This window comes from Narcine bancroftii, chromosome 6 (assembly GCF_036971445.1).
Source record: "Narcine bancroftii isolate sNarBan1 chromosome 6, sNarBan1.hap1, whole genome shotgun sequence".
In the NCBI taxonomy this organism is placed as follows: domain Eukaryota; kingdom Metazoa; phylum Chordata; class Chondrichthyes; order Torpediniformes; family Narcinidae; genus Narcine; species Narcine bancroftii.
Genome location: NC_091474.1, coordinates 129096382 through 129115947, shown reverse-complemented (window position 1 = coordinate 129115947; position 19566 = coordinate 129096382). Strand labels below are relative to the sequence as shown.

The following is a 19566-nucleotide window of genomic DNA, read 5'->3' as shown; positions in this document are numbered from 1 at the left end:
GGACAAATGCAGGCTGTGCACTGGTTGCGCCCCACAGACGGGACATCCTTACCCTGATGGACACATTCAGGAGGTGCAATGGTCCTGTGGCTCACAGGCAGGAGATCCTAACCCTGATCGAAAAATTCAGGAGGTGCACTGGTCCTGCAGCCCACAGACTGACTCTCTAACCGTGATTGCCACATGCAGGAGGTTCACTGGTCCTGTGGCCCACAGACAGGACCTCCTAACCCTGATGGACACATGCAGATGGTGCACTGGTCCTGCAGCCCACAGACTCATATCCTAACCCTGATGGACCCATGCAAATGGTGCACTGGTCCTGCAGACCACAGACGGAACCTCCTAACCCTGATGGACACATGCATGAGGTGCACTAGTCTTGCAGCCCACAGATGGGACATCCTAACCTTGATGCTAAACCCTTTCGACCCATGAGCCCATGCTGCCCAATTAACCTACAACCCCGATATGTTTGTAAGGTGAGAGGGAACTGGACCCTGGGGAAAACCCATGCAGTCATGGGGAGAACATACAAACTCCTTACAGCCAATGCATGACCCTGATGTTGTAACAGTCTTGACCTAATCGCTACACTAACCATGCCGCCCTATAGGTTCAGCTGCAACTGGTTGCACCAGGTGTATTATCTCCACTTCTGGTCTCTTTACTTGAGGAAGGATATACTGGCTTTGGAGGCATTGCAGAGGAGGTTCACCAAATTGATTCCAGAGATGAAGGTGTCAGCTTATGAGACACCTGCGTCGATACTCGCTGAAATTTAGACAAATAAAAGGGAAGTCTTATGAAGACAAATAAAATTATGAAAAGAACAGATAAGATAGATTTTGTTTCTACTAGCAGGTTAGCCTCAAGATTTAGGAAAGTAGATTTAAAACAAAGAACTGCTTCTCCCAGAGAGTAGTGAATTGGTGGAATTCTCTGCCCAAGGAAGTGGTCGAGGCTGCCTCATTAAATATATTTAAGTCACAGATTTTTGCCTGATAGGGGATTTAAGAGTAGGTGGAGCTGAGTCCATGACCAAATCAGCCATGATCTTGTTGAAAAACAAAGCAGACTCGATTGGCCAGATGGCAGCACCTGTTTCTATTCCTTATGTTTATGTTTTTACCTGATGCAAACCCCTAATTTCACCCCATACTCCCACCTCACCCAGATCCTCATCCTTGTCCTCACAAATTCCAATCCCAGATATTCCAATATTCTTCTAGCCATCTTTCCAGATCCCCACCACCATCCATGAAACTCACCTCACACCAAGTCCCGTTCCCCCTTTCCCCCACCCTGTAACGCTGCATTGCAATGGCTTCCATTCAGGAATCCCTTCCATTTTAAATTCTTCATTGGCCTTCCAATCCCATTGGAGTTTCACCCTCTCTCTAGCTCCGAAACCCCCTGCCTAAAATCCCAGTCCTCCTTCAAACCTGGACCCTGTGCCTTCAGCCACCACATACTCTCTCTCTTTCCTCACTGAAGATGCTTCAGAAACAAAACTTTAATTTTAATTTCAGAAATGAACCTAATTCATAATGAACACAATAAATCTGATCAGAATGCATCCCTTGCTACATTCACGTACCCTCAGCTCAGTCTTACAAAGCATCACTGTTCATCAAACATGGAACGTGGGAAGCGTTTCAGAGGTGGTTACACTGGCCCCAGTCTCTCTGTGTTCAATAGTAGCAGGACCTTGGCCCAGGGTCATTTGCCGCAATTTCTCCATCAAGTTCATGGTTAAATTCTCAATATAAGGCACATTCCAAATTCTGCCTGATGGTTCGAGGAACACCTCAGAACATATACATGTACAATGTAAATGCAACTTTGTTGTTACCAGCTGAGTATAATGCCCAAACTACATCAAAAACCCACACCACTTTACATTGAATACATTAGATTAACCTGAAAACCTGACATTATCCCACTCGCAATTACAATTCCTCTGACGCAAATCCACACAGCATCAGCCTTTCCATACAAACTGCAGTAATATTGATAAGAGTGAGTGGGCTGAATCTGCCCAAAGGCATTTTCTTTAATACCATTTTTTTTATATAGTCTTCATCAAAATCATTCCCAACCATGTTGAAAATTCAAATTGCTTCATGCGGTTTTGACTTTGAAATGCGTCATTTTTGAAAGCTATAAGCATTTGGACAGTCCTGACAGAGGTCAGAAGGGACAATTATTCACGATGATGGCTTGTGGAGCCATCTGAGGAGCACTCGCACCATTCAGCGTCACAGAGCACGTGTGGTAACCTGCAGCCTAGCCCAGTCCTTTGCAGAGTGGTATTGGTTATACCATTTATCACTGTCCTTACTGAGAAGATTCCAGCACATGCAGCCTCTCGTGTGTCCAAATATCACCTTCCACCCTCTGTCTCCTCCTCTTCCCCCACTCCCACCCTCACCAACTTGCCTCCATCTTCCTTTTTTTATCTGTCCTCATCGCCCACAGACTGACACTCTGTCTCCCAGTGGGGTTCATCTGCCCATCATCTCCTTCCTGACCAGGTTCCTATCACCCATCACCTGCTAGATGCTGCCACACACACCTCTCTCTCCCTTTCTCTCTCACCTCTTTATGCTGCCTATTGCCTTGACACTCCCTGTCCTTGGAAGACTTCCTTCAAAGACTAAAGGAGTTTGGCATGTCCCCCCCTTGTCCCTCAACAAATTCGACACATTCACTGCGAAAGCGTACTTGTTGGATGCATCACCGCGTGGGTCAGGAGCTGCCCTGCTCCAGGGGAGAAGGAGCTGCAGAAGGCAGTGGATGCAGCTCGGAACCATCTCGCAAACTTCTCTCCCCTTCAATGGACTCCACCTATATCTCCCGCTGCCGAGAAAAGGCAACCAATATATTAAAGGCCCTCTCACAGCTCAGATGTGTCATGACAGCCGTAGTGACATTGATTTTAAATCTTAAATGTTAACGATACCACACAGTAGGAGCTGATTTCAGCCATTGAAATCCCTGCTGCTCAGTTACATCCAATTAAGCTACCAACCCCATACATTTTGGAGGAATGGGAGGAAACCGAAGCACTGGTGGTACAGGTCACAGGGAGAGCATAGAGGCAGTGCCGGATTTGAACCTATGTTGCTGACGTGATATTGTTACGTCATCTGTACAGTGTACTTCTGCCAGTGGAGGTTCTGAGTTTCTGTGGATCACACACAGTGCACCCTTTCTGGAAGCAAAACCACTGCCAGACTTCCATCCGAGCTCCTTCTTGCAGCTAATGAAATACGTTTGAAGATTTGGGCAATGCAGCAACCTATTGATGGAATCTCGGTCAAAATGCTGTGAGATGTGTTTATGTGCCCATGGGTGAGGGCTGAACTGTGGTCTTGGCACGAGAGTGAACCACAACTCCCTCTTGCCTCTCAGCTCACTTTTTTACAAAGTACATTGTTACCTTATATATGGCCTCAGGATACTGTATCATTGAAAAGATAGCAGTTCCACCCTGGCTAACCTTCTCTCCTCCCTCAGAACTCCATCCACCAGGCATTTCAACCTGGACTAAAGTCTCTGGAACCAAAACCTCTGGTAGAGGTAGGAGTGATAGTTGGCACCATTAAGTAAACTCTTATTTCCAGTCCTGGGGTAGTATGTTGTGCTTTAAATATTTAGTGGAAGCCTGGCTCGACATTACTGATAAAAATCGAGCACAGGAAAGTAGGTCAGTGCTATTAATACACTGGTCTGTGAGGCTGTCAAGCCAACTAAAGATGAACTTCAGCCATTTTACTGTCATTGAGTCAAGCAGAAAACAGAAGTAAATACCATTGATATAACAATATGAACTAATATAATTCCCACATTTCTCTCTCACTACAATGAGTGAACATTAATCTATCCTTTGGTATTTGTTATCTTTTTTTCTGTCTTTAAAGTTTATACTTGTGTAGTAGGTGTATCTTACGTAAGAATTTTGGGGCATCTGTACATTGTACTTATGGACAATAAATTCTCATTGAATATCTTCTCTGCCCATGCATCCCTGTGAGGGTGCTGCCATGCTACAGTCTCATCATTTTGTAGAGATACAGCACAGTAACTTCTGGCCCATGAGCCCACCCCACCCAATGACACCTGTGTGACCAATTAACCCACCCACCCCATACATCTTTGAAGCAGTTTGAGAATCCTGCACGTCGATTATAGCCATGCCTTCAAATTCAAAGGCTCTATCCTCCTGAATCCCATCGCAAACCTCTCCACTCTCAACCTCTCTCTCCCTCTTCCTTCTTTGAAGGCTACTCCTTCAAATAATCCCCTAGGCCAAGGGGGTCTCAAGACTTGGATGTAGAGAGGGTGTTTCCCCATGGTTAGAGATGTCACTGTTCAAAAATAAGCACCCATGCACTAAAGACAGAGCTAAGACAGCACTTTGCCTTTCCTAGAACTCTCCTCCTCAAAGGACAGTGGAGGCAGAGGCTGAAAACACTCTTAAAAATAGATCCTTGACAAGGAAATGGATGAAAGATTTAAGGGAGCTTATGTGAATGCAGAGTAAAAACCAGTCACAGGCTTGTTGAAGGACAGAACAAACTGAGGGACTGAATGTAGAAGAGTTCAGAACAGGGAACTGCCCTTCAGCCAATCATGATGCCCAAAGCAAACCAAAGCTCGGCTGCTTGCACCTGATAGATCGATAGATAGCCCTCCATTCCTTTCATATTCACATACTTATAAAGAAGCTTCATGGAAGTTACTATTGTATCTGCTTCCAATACTACCCCTTGCCAGTTTAGACACTGCAGTTTTTTTGCTTATACCTTGAATGGCTCAGGCCTGATATGTCAGTAATATATCTTTACCTCCTATGGACCCTGCAAAACCGGCTGAGTTCTTCCAGTATTTCTGTGTGCTTTTACTGCAGTCATAGCATCTGCTGACTTCCACGTTTCACTCCGTCCGTTCCAGGCACCCACCACTCTCTCTCGAAAATGTTTGCCCAGCGCCGGCACATCTCACTTAAATTTCCTTCCGCTCACCTTCAACACACGTCGTCTAGTGCGAAATGCCTTTTCCTTGGGGAAATGCCTATTCCTGCCTTTAATTTGCATGTTTATAAGCTTTTGGTTGCCTTCTGTAATATTTTCTTCTGCAACTCACTATTAAATGTTGTCCAAAGGTGTACCCCCGACCACACATAACTTATACCAGAGCCACAATATAAATGTAAGCTATTTTTGTTATGTGTACTTCTGAATACAACACCAATATTCAGTGTAGTTCATTTTCTTGTTTGTATGCAGCAAGTTAATCAATATCCCACCTTCTGTGCTGGACCAGTTAGGTGGCTTTTAAACCTTAAACATCTTTAATGCAGTCTTTCCCAAACTCACTTGACAGATCCATGTCCAAGTATCCATTTGATAATGTGAGACTAAATGTTGATGTCCTCCCATTTTATTCTCAGTGGCTCACAAATCAAACACAAACCATCAAATCCCTGAATGCCATCAGCACCGTCACGGATCCCAGTCTCAATACCAGATTCTCACGAGCCAATCTCCAGCAGCCCACACCCTGGTATGAGTCCTTCACCCTCCAAGCCCCTCGCTGATCCGCTGTCGTGGTCACCTTCCCTGTTGGATCCTCTCCCAGGCACCTGCTTCTTGATGGAGATGGTCTTCTCCCACTCTGGTGGCCTGCGCCTGGCAGCTGATTGCCCTGAAGCCAGTAACCCTAGTAGCCCGCTGGCAAGCATGGACACTCCCATCTTGTACACAGGCCTCTGTAGCCTTGCTGATGTTAAAAAAAAATCACTGGCCCATTCTACAGGTTGCTTAACACCCGTAGGGCATCATCAGCTTAGCAAGGTGCAGTAGGACCACCCCCCCCCCCCACCCGGAGGAGCACTTTATCTCCTTTCCCCACTCTCCCGGGTCCACACCAGCTGCCATTTATTTTTCAACTCCTCACAGCTTCTACCTCCCTGATAAGCAGCAGGTCTGAAATAACTGAAGCCTTACAGAGCATTTTTTCCATTGGGAGTGAGTGGAGAGTTTCCAAGTAAGTGACATGCTCACAGAAGATCCCGCTTAATTTTGAGAGTTTCTTCAAAGAGCCACAATAAGATTTTACAACTTGCTACAAGCCAATTTAACCTACAGACAATGTTTTTAAACTAGCTCTAAAAGTTGTGGCTGCTCCAAATCCATTGGATATGATCTATGCTGCTGCCCCTCTGTGAATTGGCTTTATTGAGTTGGGTGAATTGCCTGGCCAATTAGCTGGTCTACAGATGAATTTCCAGATTTCTTCTTTCTTTCTTTCATGGTTAATTTATATGTATTACTTATTAGTGTGTTTTACATCGTTGTGCGAATGGAAGTATATCATTACATCTGTACCTTATATATATGACAATAAACTTTCTCCTCGTCTTATTGTGGGCTTAAAGCCTTCTCCTTTAGCTGGTCCCACTCGCCACCAAGTTATTGATTCCTCTATCTCCATTTAAGTATAGTTGTCACAAAATACCTTGTACAGTGAGGAGGGTTCTTCTGGGAGCAAGCATCAGATTATCTCTACCATTCATATAGCCGTGTGAAGAGCCCAATGCACAGAGTATTAGTTTGCAGCAAGATGACAGAGAAATTAGCACCAAGCCAGGGTAGCATGGTAGTCCTTTTATGGGGTTCATTCAGGAGCTTGATGGCTTCGGAGAAGAAGCTGTCTTTAAACCTGTTGATGCATGCTTTCATATTTTCGAGCCTTCTCCCAAATGGGAGGAAGAAAATGAGAGTTTGTCTGGAGTTGGATGAGTCTTTCAGTAGGTTGGCTGCCTTTCCTGGGCAGCGGGAGATGCAGATAGAGTCCATGGAGGGGAGGGACATCTACGTGATGCTCTGAGCTTCTTCCGGTCTTGAGCAGAGCAGTTCCCATACTACACTGTGATGCATCCAATGAGTCTGGTTTTGAGTGTGCACCTATAGAAATTGTTGAGGGAAAAGGAAGTCATGCTGAAATTCCTTAGAAAGTAAAGGCAATGTTGCATTTTGTTGACCATAACCATTGCTTGTCTTACAGGTAGGTCAATGCAGATACTCTTCTCGGGGAACAATTTTCCCCTTTCTCTGACCAGTGCAGATGTGTGACCCACTAACTCTTACACTGCGCTTGTTCAGTTTTCCGTTGCATGTTTGCTCTTTCAATTTGGACTTGCATTTGCTTTTCTCTTTGCAAGGTCAAGAAGAATGGGTGACTCCCCGACCGAATCTGAAAGCACCAATTCCAAGGTCAAGAGGGACATACAGAGAGCACCCCTATGGTAGATATTGAAGGCTGCCCTTGTCCTTTGACTTCAGCTCAGTGACTACATGTGTGTCCTGTGGTCATCATATAAACAACTGCAAGACAAGTAATAGTTCATTCGTTTTCTTACCTAGGGATAGCTTTTCTCGGGTACTCCTACTTCCAAAAAAACTATAGTGGAAGTTGTCATTATTTATGACAGTAACTCATAGAATGGACAAGTCAGTCCCCACACCATTCAACAAGGATGCTGTTCCCTCTCAACTGGTTTTTCATTGTTCTATGTGTAGAAGTACAGGTATGTTCAACTAGCATGAACTGGTGACGTTTTAAGTTTTCCAGTGCACCAGTTAAAGGTAAACGCTTGTCTAGGGAAGACTGTAACCAAATTCTTTTTGAAGTAGGTGATAGACAAGCTGTAGATAAGTTGTTTTAAACTGTCTTATTCCAATATTTGTCAGTTTAAGATGTTCAATATTTAATTTGTAAAATTTAATTTTTAAAAAAAATGATGTTTAATGTTGAACACAATCAGCTATGTATGTAGCTAACTTTATTAAAGTGATCTGTTCAGTGTTTCTACCTGTATGTGGTAATAAAATTGCATAAAGTTCCATGTGTAAGCTTATCTAAATAGGTGACTTTAATTTGTCAAATACATTTTGCCAATAAAGCTGAACTCTTTTGTAAAGAACTAAAATTTTGAATTATTTCATTCCAGTTCTTAAATGTCTGCCTCTTTTGTTCTGCAGGAAATGCCTAAACTGTTTGCTACCATTATAAACCAAAACGAACTCTTAGTTGGTTTTTATATTTGTGTAAGATATAAAATCTGTATTAACACCCAATGGGATGTAAATAATTTTAAAAAGAAGTTAACAAGATAATCTGCTGACTTGATTGATCTTTAGTAAACTTTAATGCAGAAACTGTTAAAGCAATAAATGGATTTTAAACTCTCTTACTAAACGCAAAACTTTAATTGACTTGTTTGTGTTAGCATGTCTCTCATGACAATGTAGCGGAGATTAATGAGGTAAGATCTCTTCCCACTACAGTCTGTCTAAATGCCTAGCCCTCGGAACATCGAACTTACCTATGCATTAAATATCCCATCATAATGTGCGTTTTACATGGAAACCCATTCTTGTTTTCACTCAAAAGAGGGCATTTAATGCATTACTGAGGTGATAATATTTGTCTTTACCAGGAAAATCATCAGCGTCACTGCCCAATTGTTTGACCTTCACCTTTAAAAAAACTTTATTTGCAATTTCCAGTGCTAATGTATCTGAAATTCACCGTTCGTGAAAGCAGTTTAGAGGGGCTGTTTTATCTTTATGAGGCAATCAGACATGATGGCTGATTATTAAGAGACTATACGGCAGGATTCAAAGGATGACTAAACGTTAAACACCCTGCAAATACAAGGTAACACTAATAGTAACTCTATAATTTTGCTGAATATGCAACAGTTATTTTAAATATTTACAAATGATGCAGTTACTGTCAGTTAAAAAAGTAAACCTTCCAAAATGTGATAAACGTAGGAATTATAGGTTATTAAAATGGCTAATTAGCAATAACTAATGATGACATCATTGTTTCTTTACACAATATAACCCTGCATCCTATAAACAATACTAAAATGACCAATAATTGTCATGCAACTCTTGCTAAAACTTGGATTGTGTAAACTGCAATGTAAAACCAAAATCCCGAAAACAATTACTGACCAATCATTTCTTTCAGGCTAGTCCAAAGATCTATTGATTCTGATCTACTGTAGTTGTTGTTCAACATGGAAACAATGGCATTTTTGACCTTGTGATTGGTTTACTTTTTTCATAGTAACAAAATTGTAAGAGATTTCTCAGTTTGTGCAAACCATCTTGCACCTGGAGATGCATGCTAAGATTTATTGAGTGCTGTATTGCTTCACATTAAGGTTTCTATATTCAAACCTGCTGTGTTTGAATTGCAGCCATTGTCTATTCATATCCCTGAAGCTTGTCCTCTATTTTTGTTCCTTTCCAGGTGTCTGATAGTATTTAAACCATGAAAAAAAATTTAAGACGAGTATGAAGGTTCAGGTAAGCAATGCCACGCCAAGTCAAGGTTCAAAAACTTACATTGACATCATTCCCATCACCATTTGACTTCCATTAAGGCTTTAAAACTATATTTCTTTCTTTTAAAACATACATTGACATTATCAACTGCCAGTGAATATATAGGAGCCCCATCTGGCTCTAAGAACGACAAATGTGTGCACAACAATGCACCTTTCTTCTTTGCAGATTATCTGACTAACCTTCATTCGCTGTTTACACTGACAGAGGGTCCAGCAGTGGTTCTCAACCTCTTTTCACCCCATACCTTTGAGGTATACCTGATTTTTCGTCTGAGCTCTCCCGACCCACTTGGCGTTAACATCGACTTTTCCAGTTTTTGGTAACCTGCTCTCCTTTCCCCCCTTCCCGTCTTCTTTCCCTCAGCTCTCCACCTCCCCTCCCTCTCTGTTCACCTAGCTCCCCTTGCTTACTGCTGTGCCCTCCCTCCCTTCTCTACCTATTACCTCCTGTCTTTGGTACCGTGCTCCTCCCCCCTCCCCTCCCCCTTCCCTTTTTATTCGGACACCTGTCGACATTTCTCCTTACCTTGATGAAAGGCTCAAGCCCGAAATGTCAGTTATGTAGTTTTATCTTTGCTACATTTTTTTTAGACATACAGCGTGTTAACAGGCCATTTCAGCCCATCAGTCCATGCCGCCCAATTTATACCCCATTAACCAACACCCTCCCAGTACATTTTTGAAAGGTGTAAGGAAATCAGATCCCCATGCAGACTCAGGGAGAACGTACAAACTCCTTACAGACAGCGTGGGATTTGAACCCCAGTCCGGTCCCAAATCACTGGCGCTGTAAAGGCTTGGCACTAACCACGACGCCAACCGTGCCACCCTATAAAAAAACACGGTTTGACCTGCTGAGTTTCTTCAGCTTTGTGTGTTTTTACTTCAATCATGTTGTCTGCAGAGTTTAATGTTTTACTTTTGAAGTACTCCTTTACATACCACAGACCACCAGTGTTGGGGATGGGGATGGGGGCTCAAATCCCTTCCCAAATCACCGACTGGAACTTAGTTTTGTGTAGGTGGGAAATTCTTTTAAGAATTTTGGGGGGGGTTCTTGTCGTCAAATTTACCACCTTGTCTTAAAATTGGACCACGTGTAATAAATCTGTGCACTTCTGGTTGACAAATACTGCTATGCCATGTTCACACAGATTGAAACTGAAGAGTGCATAGTTTTATCATTAAAATGGGTGGCTCTTCCATTTGGATTAAACACAGGGCAATAGGTTGGGGCAGAAGTAAGGGGCCCCCTTTAATTACTCACAGAAGTGCAAGGTGCCAAGCCAGTCCCTGGAAACAACTCAACACCAATTCCTCCGAGGGAGGTCGAGGAAGTAAAGGTGACTCCTCTTCGCACTGATGGAAGATCAGGAATGATGATTTGCCCAGAATGCTCAGGCTTCATCCAGGGAGAAAGAAACAGTCAGCGTTTCAAAGCACATCCAGAGCAGCAAGATGGTGGGTAAAAATAACAATAAGAGTGGAGGACCTGCTCTTGGGGAATGAACCTACCCTTCTCCTCTGCCAGAAACTCCACCATTTGCTCATTATCAGCTGTAGACGCAGGACCCATTTTTCATTTCATGGCTTGTCTTGTTCTACTTTGCTTTCCCTCAACAATTTTGACACTTAACCCCTGAGACCGTCAAACTTTCTTTTGATTTATTCTTCACCTCCCTCACCCCTCACTTCCTCCTTTCACCCCTTCTGGACGTACTCACAAACTGTTACCTCTCTGATTTCTTGTAGCCTGATCAAAGCTCTTGTCATGAAGTGTGGCTCAATGTTTGCGGAAAACATTTCGAGAAGGAAAGACCCTGGAATGAGGAGAAGGCAAATCCCTGGTCAAAGTTCTTTGTTATCGAATCATTAGGAGAAAGATCTTGCGGGACGAGGGAAGGAGACTGTTGGTGAAAACATCACTGGCAGGTGGATCAATGGCAGCTCGCACTGATGCAACTCGTGAGTTTTGACAAAAGGACATTGTTCCAAAACTTTGTTTCTTTCCCCCATAGCACGGTTAGTGTAGCGGTTAGCACAATGCCTTTACGGTCTCAGCAATTGAGACCGGACCTGGGTTCGAATCCTGCGCTATCTGTAAGGAGTTTGTACATTCTCCCCGTTTCTGCATGGGTTTTCTCTGGGCGGTCCAGTTTCTTCCCACCCTTCAAAGAAAATGTACCGGGTTGTAGGTTAATGGGGGGGTTAATTGAGCGGCACGGACTCATCGGGCCAAATTGCCCTGTTACAGTGCTGTATGGCTAAATTTAAAAAAAAATAAGTGCCCAGAAACTGCCGACTACTTCCAACAGTTTCTGATTTATCTCCTGTTTCCAGCCTCTGCAGTGCCTGCCTTTGACAAGATGTCCAGCAGCAGTTTACCATGGGAAATTTGGCTCTGAGCCACTTACTCAGGCAGGGGACCAAAAGATTGGTGAGTCAATCCTATTTCACAGCATCCCATCACACAAACTATCCTTGCCTTCAATTCCGTCCACACTTCCCACTGCTTTGGGAAAGAAGCCAAAGTACGGAAAACTCTATCCCACCCTGATTCCCTTCTCTTCTCCCTCCTCCCATTAGGGAAAAGATACACAAGTTTTAAAACACACCCCGCCAGGTCTAAGGATAGATTGGTCCCCACTCCTTGCACTGGCTCAACTGAATATGTTCACTGTAGCTATTCTTTGCACTTTGTTTTTATTTAACACTGCCTTTTATATTGAGGATAGGTTGACTTGCCTGGATAGCACGCTAGACAATGTTTTTCACTGCATCATGTCACGAGGTATGGAGAGACAGCTTTAGGGAGCGAGTCCCAGAGCTTTAGGTCCCACTGGTTGATAGCATGGTTACTATGGCAGGGTAATTAAATAAGAAGAGGTTGGAACACAACTTTCTCTGAGGGTTAAATGGCTGGAGGAGGTTGCAGAAGAGGGGAGGGCAAAATCATGGAAGGATATGAAAGCAGGTTTGGGTATGATCAAGGTGGTTACTAAGAAAGAAGTTGCTATAAGAACCACCAAGGTTGCTGTTAAAGTATTAAATAAGTGAAGATCACCGCTGATCACCAAACCCCGAGACAGAGCCCATCTACAATAGAGCTTCACTTAAATCTACAAGTTTGCTGATTGCACCACAGTTGTCCGCAGGGTCACTGAGGGCAATGAGGAAGCGTACAGGAGGGAGATAGTACAGCTCATTGAGTGGTGTCACATCAACAACCTTGTGCTTAACGTTAGCAAAACCAAGGAGATGATTGTGGAGTTCAGGAGGGAGTCAGGGGAACACGACCCAGTCCTCATCGAGGGCTCAGTAGTGGAGAGGGTCAAGAACTTCATATTCTTCGGTGTCAACATGTCTGAGAATCTGTCCTGGAGCCTCCATGTTGATACAATCAAGAAAAAGGTTCGCCAGCGGCTATACTTTGGGAGGTGTCTAAGGCGATTCGGTATGTCACCGAAGACCTCTACAAGTGTACCGTGGAGAGAATTATAGCTGGTTGCATCACTGTCTGGTATAGAGGCACCAACTCTCAGGACAAGAATAAACTCCAGATGGTTGTTAACGCGGCCTGCAACATCACAGGCACCAGATTCCACTCCATCGAGGACATTTACATGAGACAGCCTCAATCCTCAGAGCCCCCACCACCCAAGCCATGCCCTCTTCACTCTGCTACCATTGGGGAAAAGGTACAGGAGCCTAAAGATGACCACTCAGCGGCACAAGGACAGCTTCTTCCCCACTGCCATCACATTCCTGAATAATCAATGAACCAAAGACACTGCCTTACTTTTTGTGCACTTTTTTTTGGATATTTAGTGTTGTAAGATAGTCCATAATATGAACGTTTGCACTGTGATGCTGCCATACATTTTGTGACTTGTTCATGACAATAAATCCTGATTCTGATTCTGATTCTAACCAGAAGCCAGTGTTGGCCAGAGAGCATTGGGGGAAATGGATGAAGGGAACTTACAGAAAGTTTGCAGTCAGAGGTACTAAACGACCCAACCTGATTGGGCATGGATTGACGGAGGCTAGTCAAAGATTCACTGAGCCCAGAAACAGACCCTTCAGCCCATCAACTCCATCGATTACCTATCCATGCTAAACTCTCCATTTGTTGTCAGCAATTTCTGTCAACCCCCTTCGACAAATTTTGATGAAGGCTTTCGATCCAAAACATTGGCAATATCTTTTTCCTCCCATGGATGCCACTCGACCTGCTGAGTTCTTCCAGCAGGTGTTTTTTTATAATCCTGATTGTAACGTCTGCAAATTTATTGCATGTCTATATCCATTTATTTGTGAATTCCAAAACATGCCCTTCGCTCTCAGTCTCTGCTCGGGAAATATTTAGGATATTATCGACTGTCGGTGAACACAGTTGATGTTGTGTTGCTATTCTGGGCAAACGAGAGCTACTATGTCAGTAACGGACAGGAAAAGGTGTGGGAGGTGAAGGAGGAGCCAGATCCCTCAGGCAGACTTGGCATCTCAGTAAGTTGAGCCCTTCCTTCTCGCCTTCCTCCACCTCCCACCCTAAAGCAAGACTCATCCTCTCATAATGGCCAAAGTGCGCAGCGTGCAGATGGCCACAAGGTGGCCCATTCGTGTAGTGGCTTTGGAAGGGTGCAGCCCAGAGCGAGAGGAGGCTATGGATGCATCCAATGAGCTGAGGGAGAGTCGGAGCTGGCCAACATCGCAGAGGTAATGCACGCCTGCTCAGCAATGGTGCGGAGGGAATGTCCAAAGCTCTCCTTGCAATCAGATGGGGGACTGAAGTTGCTTCCAATCTTGGACAGCTCCCGGCAAATGGGACCTGAACGGTGGCTTGGGGATTGAGGAAAATGTCTTCTGTCTTACAGTATCAGTTGGAACCTTCCTCTCCAGCGTTGATGTATCCTTGTTACATGTGAGGCAGGAACCTTTCCCCCTCCAGCATTTATGTGAGACAGAAACTTTTACCCCTCCCATGTTGATGTGTGGCTGGATCTTTTACCCCTCCAGCATTTTATCTGAGGCAGGAACCTCTCCCCCACCCATGTTGATGTGAGGCAGGAACTCGGACAGTGAGATTCCACCAAAGGATCATGGCTGGTAATCGCCCAACACCTTTGCAATTTGGATGAAATTGGAGAACAAAAGGAGAGTCAACACAGACATGAGTAACTCGACAGGCCAGGGTCGTTCTCTTTGGAATAAAACAGGTTGATCAGAGATTTAATTGAAGTGAATGAAATGATTAGAATCATAGACAGGGTGAACAGGAAGGATCTATTTCCTTTGGCAGTGCACAATAAATCTGGTCCCCAACCTCTGCAAATTGGTATATTAGTGGGGAGAGCTGTTGAAGAAGGTTACAGAGGTGTGAGATTGTGAAGGGGTATTGGAGGAGGATAGTGCGTAAGGTTACAGAGGTGAGAGATGGTGAAGGAGTGTTGGGAGAGGATGGTGTGTAAGGTTACAGAGGTGTGAGATGGTGAAGAGGTGTTGGAGGAGGATAGTGCGCAAGGTTACAGAAGTGTGAGATGGTGAAAGGGTGTTGGAATAGGATGGTGGGTAAGGTTACAGAGGTGTAAGATGGTGAAGAGGCATTGGAGGGGGGAAATGATGTGATGGGATACAAATGCGTGAGATGTGAAGAGGCGTTGGAGGGTGATGATGCGTAAGGAAACAGAGATACAAGGACCAAAAAACTACTTTGATGAAGCGTTTCTCATGTAGCTTAAGGGATTGCAGGTTGGGATACGTACTGAAGGGCAAATTCAAGGTGGAAAGAATGTAGAGATTACAGGGAGAAATTATGAAGATTAAAAATTAATCGTGTTTTTTCAACTGTCTGTGCAATTTTAGTTATTTCTGTTCACAGGCTCCTTGGAATTTCTGTTCCTAACTTTTTACTATTTAGCTTGCTTTGCTGGAACACCCTCTCCAACAGTTCTTTGGGAAAACCTCGGCAGAAGAACTGTAGCTGTTGAAGAAGATGATTCATCACCAGCTTCTCAAGGTTAATTAGGGTCAGACATTAAATGCTGGCCTTGCTGACAATGCTCAGAATCTAAAAATGAATTAAAAAGAAGGTCCTGTGAAGCCACCTTTCATTTGATCCAACATAGCTGACCCCGTATTCCACAGGATTGGCAGGATTTTTCTGTTACAGAATGATAGCACACTGATCTTATGAGGCATCCACAGACGGACTGATGATTGGGAATGTAAATTTAAATCCAACCACAGAACATAAAACTTAATTCCATCATTAGAATCACTGTGACGAAGTATCTACGAGATTACTGCGCAAATATAATTGGTTATCTATCAGCCTATGAGGACGGAGATTTGCCATTGTTGCATGGTTCAGTCTGCAATATGGTTGACTTAAATAAACCAACCAGCTCTCCCAATTAAGGATGGACTGTGGCGATCTCCGACCTGGCATTGTCTACCATGCCCAGGCGCACTGAGCGGAAGGTGCAGGTGTTGAGCAGCCTCCTGCCCCTCATGTCCACCAGCAGGCCGTGAGCCCTTAGGAAGTCAGCCCCCAACAGCGCCGTGCTCACCGAGGCCAGGACGAAGCTCCAAGTAAACTTCTCTTCCCCGATCTGTATCTGTGTCCTATGAATGCCAAAGGTTTTGATTGTAGAGCCATTGGCAGCCCGCAGGGTTGGACCAGGGGTTCAATTCGTGTTTCCAATGCTGTGGGGGGAAGGACACTCAGCTCCTCAGAGTGCCACATTGGTGACCTCAACGGGCCCAGGCAACCTCTGGACCCAACCAACGATGGACATGGCAGAGGTTAACGTGGTACCCCTCAAACTTCCCCCTTTCTGGCCACATCGCCCACGGACCTGTTTCGGCCAAGCGGAGGCACAATTCCACCTCTGCAACATCACGGCTGATACCACCAAGTTTTACCATGTCATGGGCGCCCTTGATCAGGACACGGTGGCAAGGGTGGACGATATCATCCATCGGCCACCAGTGACCGAAAAGTACACAGCCCTCAAGAATCTGCTCCTGGGGAAGTTTGGCCTCTTACCCCAGCAGCGTGCATCCAGACTCTTACATCTCGATGGGTTGGAGGACCGCAGCCCCTCAGCCCTCATGGACGAGATGCTGGCCCTGGCAGAGGATCACGAGCCATGCTTCCTCTTCAGACAGATCTTTCTACAACAGATGCCAGAGGACATTTGTCTGAAGAGGACTTCTCTGATCCCCGCAAGGCAGCAACCCAGGTGGATGCCCTCTGGTGAGCTAAGCAGGAGAACGAGGCAACACTCAGCCAGGTCTCCAAGCTGACACCCCGTTGTCAGCAAGATTCCCCCAAGGGCAAGCCTGAAGAAGCCCAGTCATTGTGGTGCTTCTGCCATCAGCGCTGGGGGGCTAAAGCCTGCAAGTGCCGCCAGCCCTGCGATTACCAGGGAAACGGCCAGGAAAACCACTGTTAATGGCTGCGATGGTTGGCCACGGCCACGTGAATAGCCTCTTCTACATCCAAGACAGATCCACTGGCCGCCGATTCCTAGTCGACACAGGTGACTGAGCTCATGCTGCCCTTAAAGGGACACGCTGAATTTGAATAAAAACAGTTATTAACAACCATTGGTGTGGTGGCAGTGGTTTATTTCAGCTCCTTAGCGAGCCACAGGACATTCATAACAAGTATCAATGGTTTATGGTTCTCTCAGCATTATTTTCCCCTCATCATCCTCTGAGCTATCAGCAGACCATTGCCATATTTAAGTCACAGGTGGATACAAGGAATAGATGGGAGCACAGCTTAGATTCCTGCTGGACAGCGCAAGTTACTAGACTTTTATTTACAGTCCATGAACATTATCTGTGAGTTCTCCATTGCTTGTGATTTCAGGTGAATAGACAATAGAAGGATCACAAAACGTTAGCAGCAGGTACCACAAATGGTCAGGAAGGCAAATGACATATTAGTGTATTTTGCAAGAGGATTGGAGTTTAGAAATCGGGCAGTATTGCAACAGTAGTGGGAAACTAAAGGATTGGGAAAACTTTAAAAGGAAACAAAGGACAACTAAATGAGAAATAAGGAAAGGGAAGAGGATTATGAAGGTAAAGTAGCACAAAATGTAAAATCAGATAGCAAAAATTTTTTATATATTAAATGGAAGAGGGTGACTAGAGTCAGCATGGGTCCCTTGGAAGATGAGAAAGGGAGATTGATATTGAGTAATGAGGAAATGGCCAAGGCATTGAACAAATATTTTGTGTCAGTCTTCACGGTGAAAGGCACATCCAGCATGACAAAGAGTGGTGATAGGGAGGTGAGGGTCTCGATAAAATAATTGTTACAAAAGAGATAGTGATGAGCAAACTTAATGGGAATGAAGGTGGACAAATCTCCTGGTCCTGATGGGATATATCCCAGGGTACTGAGGGAAATGCCGGGAGTTATTGTCGATGTGTTGGTCGTCATTGAACAAAATTCTCTAAACAGATTGGAAGACAGCCACTTTTTAAGAAGGGATGTAGGCAGAAGACAGGTAACGATCAGTCAGTTAGCTTAACATCTGTAGTCGGGAAAATGCTTGAAGCTGTTATTAAGGATTATTAAGCGAGACATTTAGACCATCAGGCAGACGCAGCATGGATTCAGAAAGGGCAGGTCTTGTTTGACAAACTTGCTGGAATTCTTTGAGGATATAATGGGTTCAATAGATAGAGGGGAACAGATTGATGTTGTATATTTGGATTTCCAGAGGGCGTTTGATAAGGTGCCACACAAGAGACTTATCAATAAGATGCAGATGAATGGAGTCAGGGTAAGTATATTGGCATGGATTGAGGATTGGTTAACTGACAGAAGGCAGGGAGTCGGGATAAATGGGTGTTTTCTGATTGACAGACAGTGGTAAATGGGGTGCGGCAGGGGCCAGTGCTGGGCCCACAGCTGTTCACCATTTACATTAATGATTTGGAAAAGTGAACAGAGTGTCGTGTAGCCAAGTTTGCGGATTATACTAAATTGAGTGGAAAAGCAAATTGTACAGAGGATGTGGAGAGGCTGCAGAAGGATATAGTTAAGTTAGGTGAGTGGGCAAAAGTCTGGCCGATGGAGTACAATGTTAGTAAATGCGAGGTCATCCATTATGGGAGGAAAATTAGAAGAGCAGATTATTATTTAAATGGTGATAGACTACAGCATGCTGTAGTGCAGAAGAACTTGGGAGTGCTTGGCATGAATCGCAAAAAGTTGGGTGGCAGGTACAAGTTATTAAGAAGGCAAATGGAATGTTGGCCTTCATTGCTAGAAGAAGCAGGGAGGTCATGCTGCAACTGTACAAGGTACTGGTGAGGCCGCACCTGGAGTACTGTGTGCATTTCTGGTCTCCATACTTGAGGAAGGATATACTGGCCTTGGATGCAGACCAGAGGAGGTTCACCAGGTTGCCTGGAATTATACTCACTCAAATTCAGAAGAATGAGAGGAGATCTTAGAGAAACATATAAATATATGAAAGGGATAGATAAGATAGAGATGTGTAAATTGTTTTCACTGGTAGGTGAGACCAGAACTAGGGACACAGCCTCAAGATTCAGGGGAGTAGATTTAAGATGGAGATGAGGAAAAACTGTTTTTCCCAGAGAATAGTGAATCTGTGGAATTCTCTGCCCAGGGAAGCAGTTGAGGCTACTTCATTAAACATATTTAAGGTTCAGTTAGATAGTCTTTTACATAAAAAAACAAATTAAGGGATATGGGGACAAAGCAGGTCGGTGGAGTTGAGTCAATGATCATGAACTTAATGAATGGCTGAGCAGGCTCGATGGGTCAAATGGCCAACTGCTGCTCCTATTTCGTAAGTTCTTAATTGTACAGGGTGTTGGTGAGGTCATACGGGGAGTTCTAGTAAGGTTAGACTCCCATTGGAGGCAGTCCACAGAAGATTTACCAGGTTAATTCTCCGGATGAGTTGGTTGACTGATCAGAAGTATGAATGAATGAATACAATGTATAGTTGCAATGAAAGTCTTACGTGCTACAGCTTTCCAGGAACAGCAAAAATAGAACACATTGGCACTCAAGAAGAAAAAAGGATAATAATTATGAAAGGAACAGGAAGGTAGATAAATAAGTAGGTAGGCAG

At 44.3% G+C, this 19566-nt stretch overlaps 1 protein-coding gene and 1 long non-coding RNA gene across 6 annotated transcripts in view; one reads left to right on the top strand and one right to left on the bottom strand.

Moving 5' to 3' along the window:
- khdrbs2 (KH domain containing, RNA binding, signal transduction associated 2) overlaps positions 1-19566 on the top strand; it is a 513661-nt gene that overhangs the window by 450154 nt on the left and 43941 nt on the right. For 3 of the 4 annotated variants that reach the window (XM_069886090.1, XM_069886094.1, XM_069886093.1), the window contains exons 9-12: positions 7232-7405; positions 9337-9392; positions 11186-11398; positions 11774-11870. In XM_069886090.1, coding sequence (XP_069742191.1) covers positions 7232-7326 — 95 coding nt within the window. In that variant the 3' untranslated portion in view covers positions 7327-7405; positions 9337-9392; positions 11186-11398; positions 11774-11870. The remainder of the gene's footprint in view (positions 1-7231; positions 7406-9336; positions 9393-11185; positions 11399-11773; positions 11871-19566) is intronic. The other variant, XM_069886092.1, reaches the window with a different exon arrangement.
- The window catches only part of LOC138736482 (uncharacterized), a 58819-nt gene that overhangs the window by 11379 nt on the left and 27874 nt on the right, over positions 1-19566 (bottom strand). The window contains exon 5 of one of the 2 annotated variants that reach the window (XR_011340305.1): positions 6539-6974. The exons of the other annotated variant lie outside the window; for it this stretch is intronic. This is a non-coding gene — a long non-coding RNA (uncharacterized lncRNA). Of the gene's footprint in view, positions 1-6538; positions 6975-19566 lie in introns of those variants that run through there. 2 annotated transcript variants of the gene reach the window in all.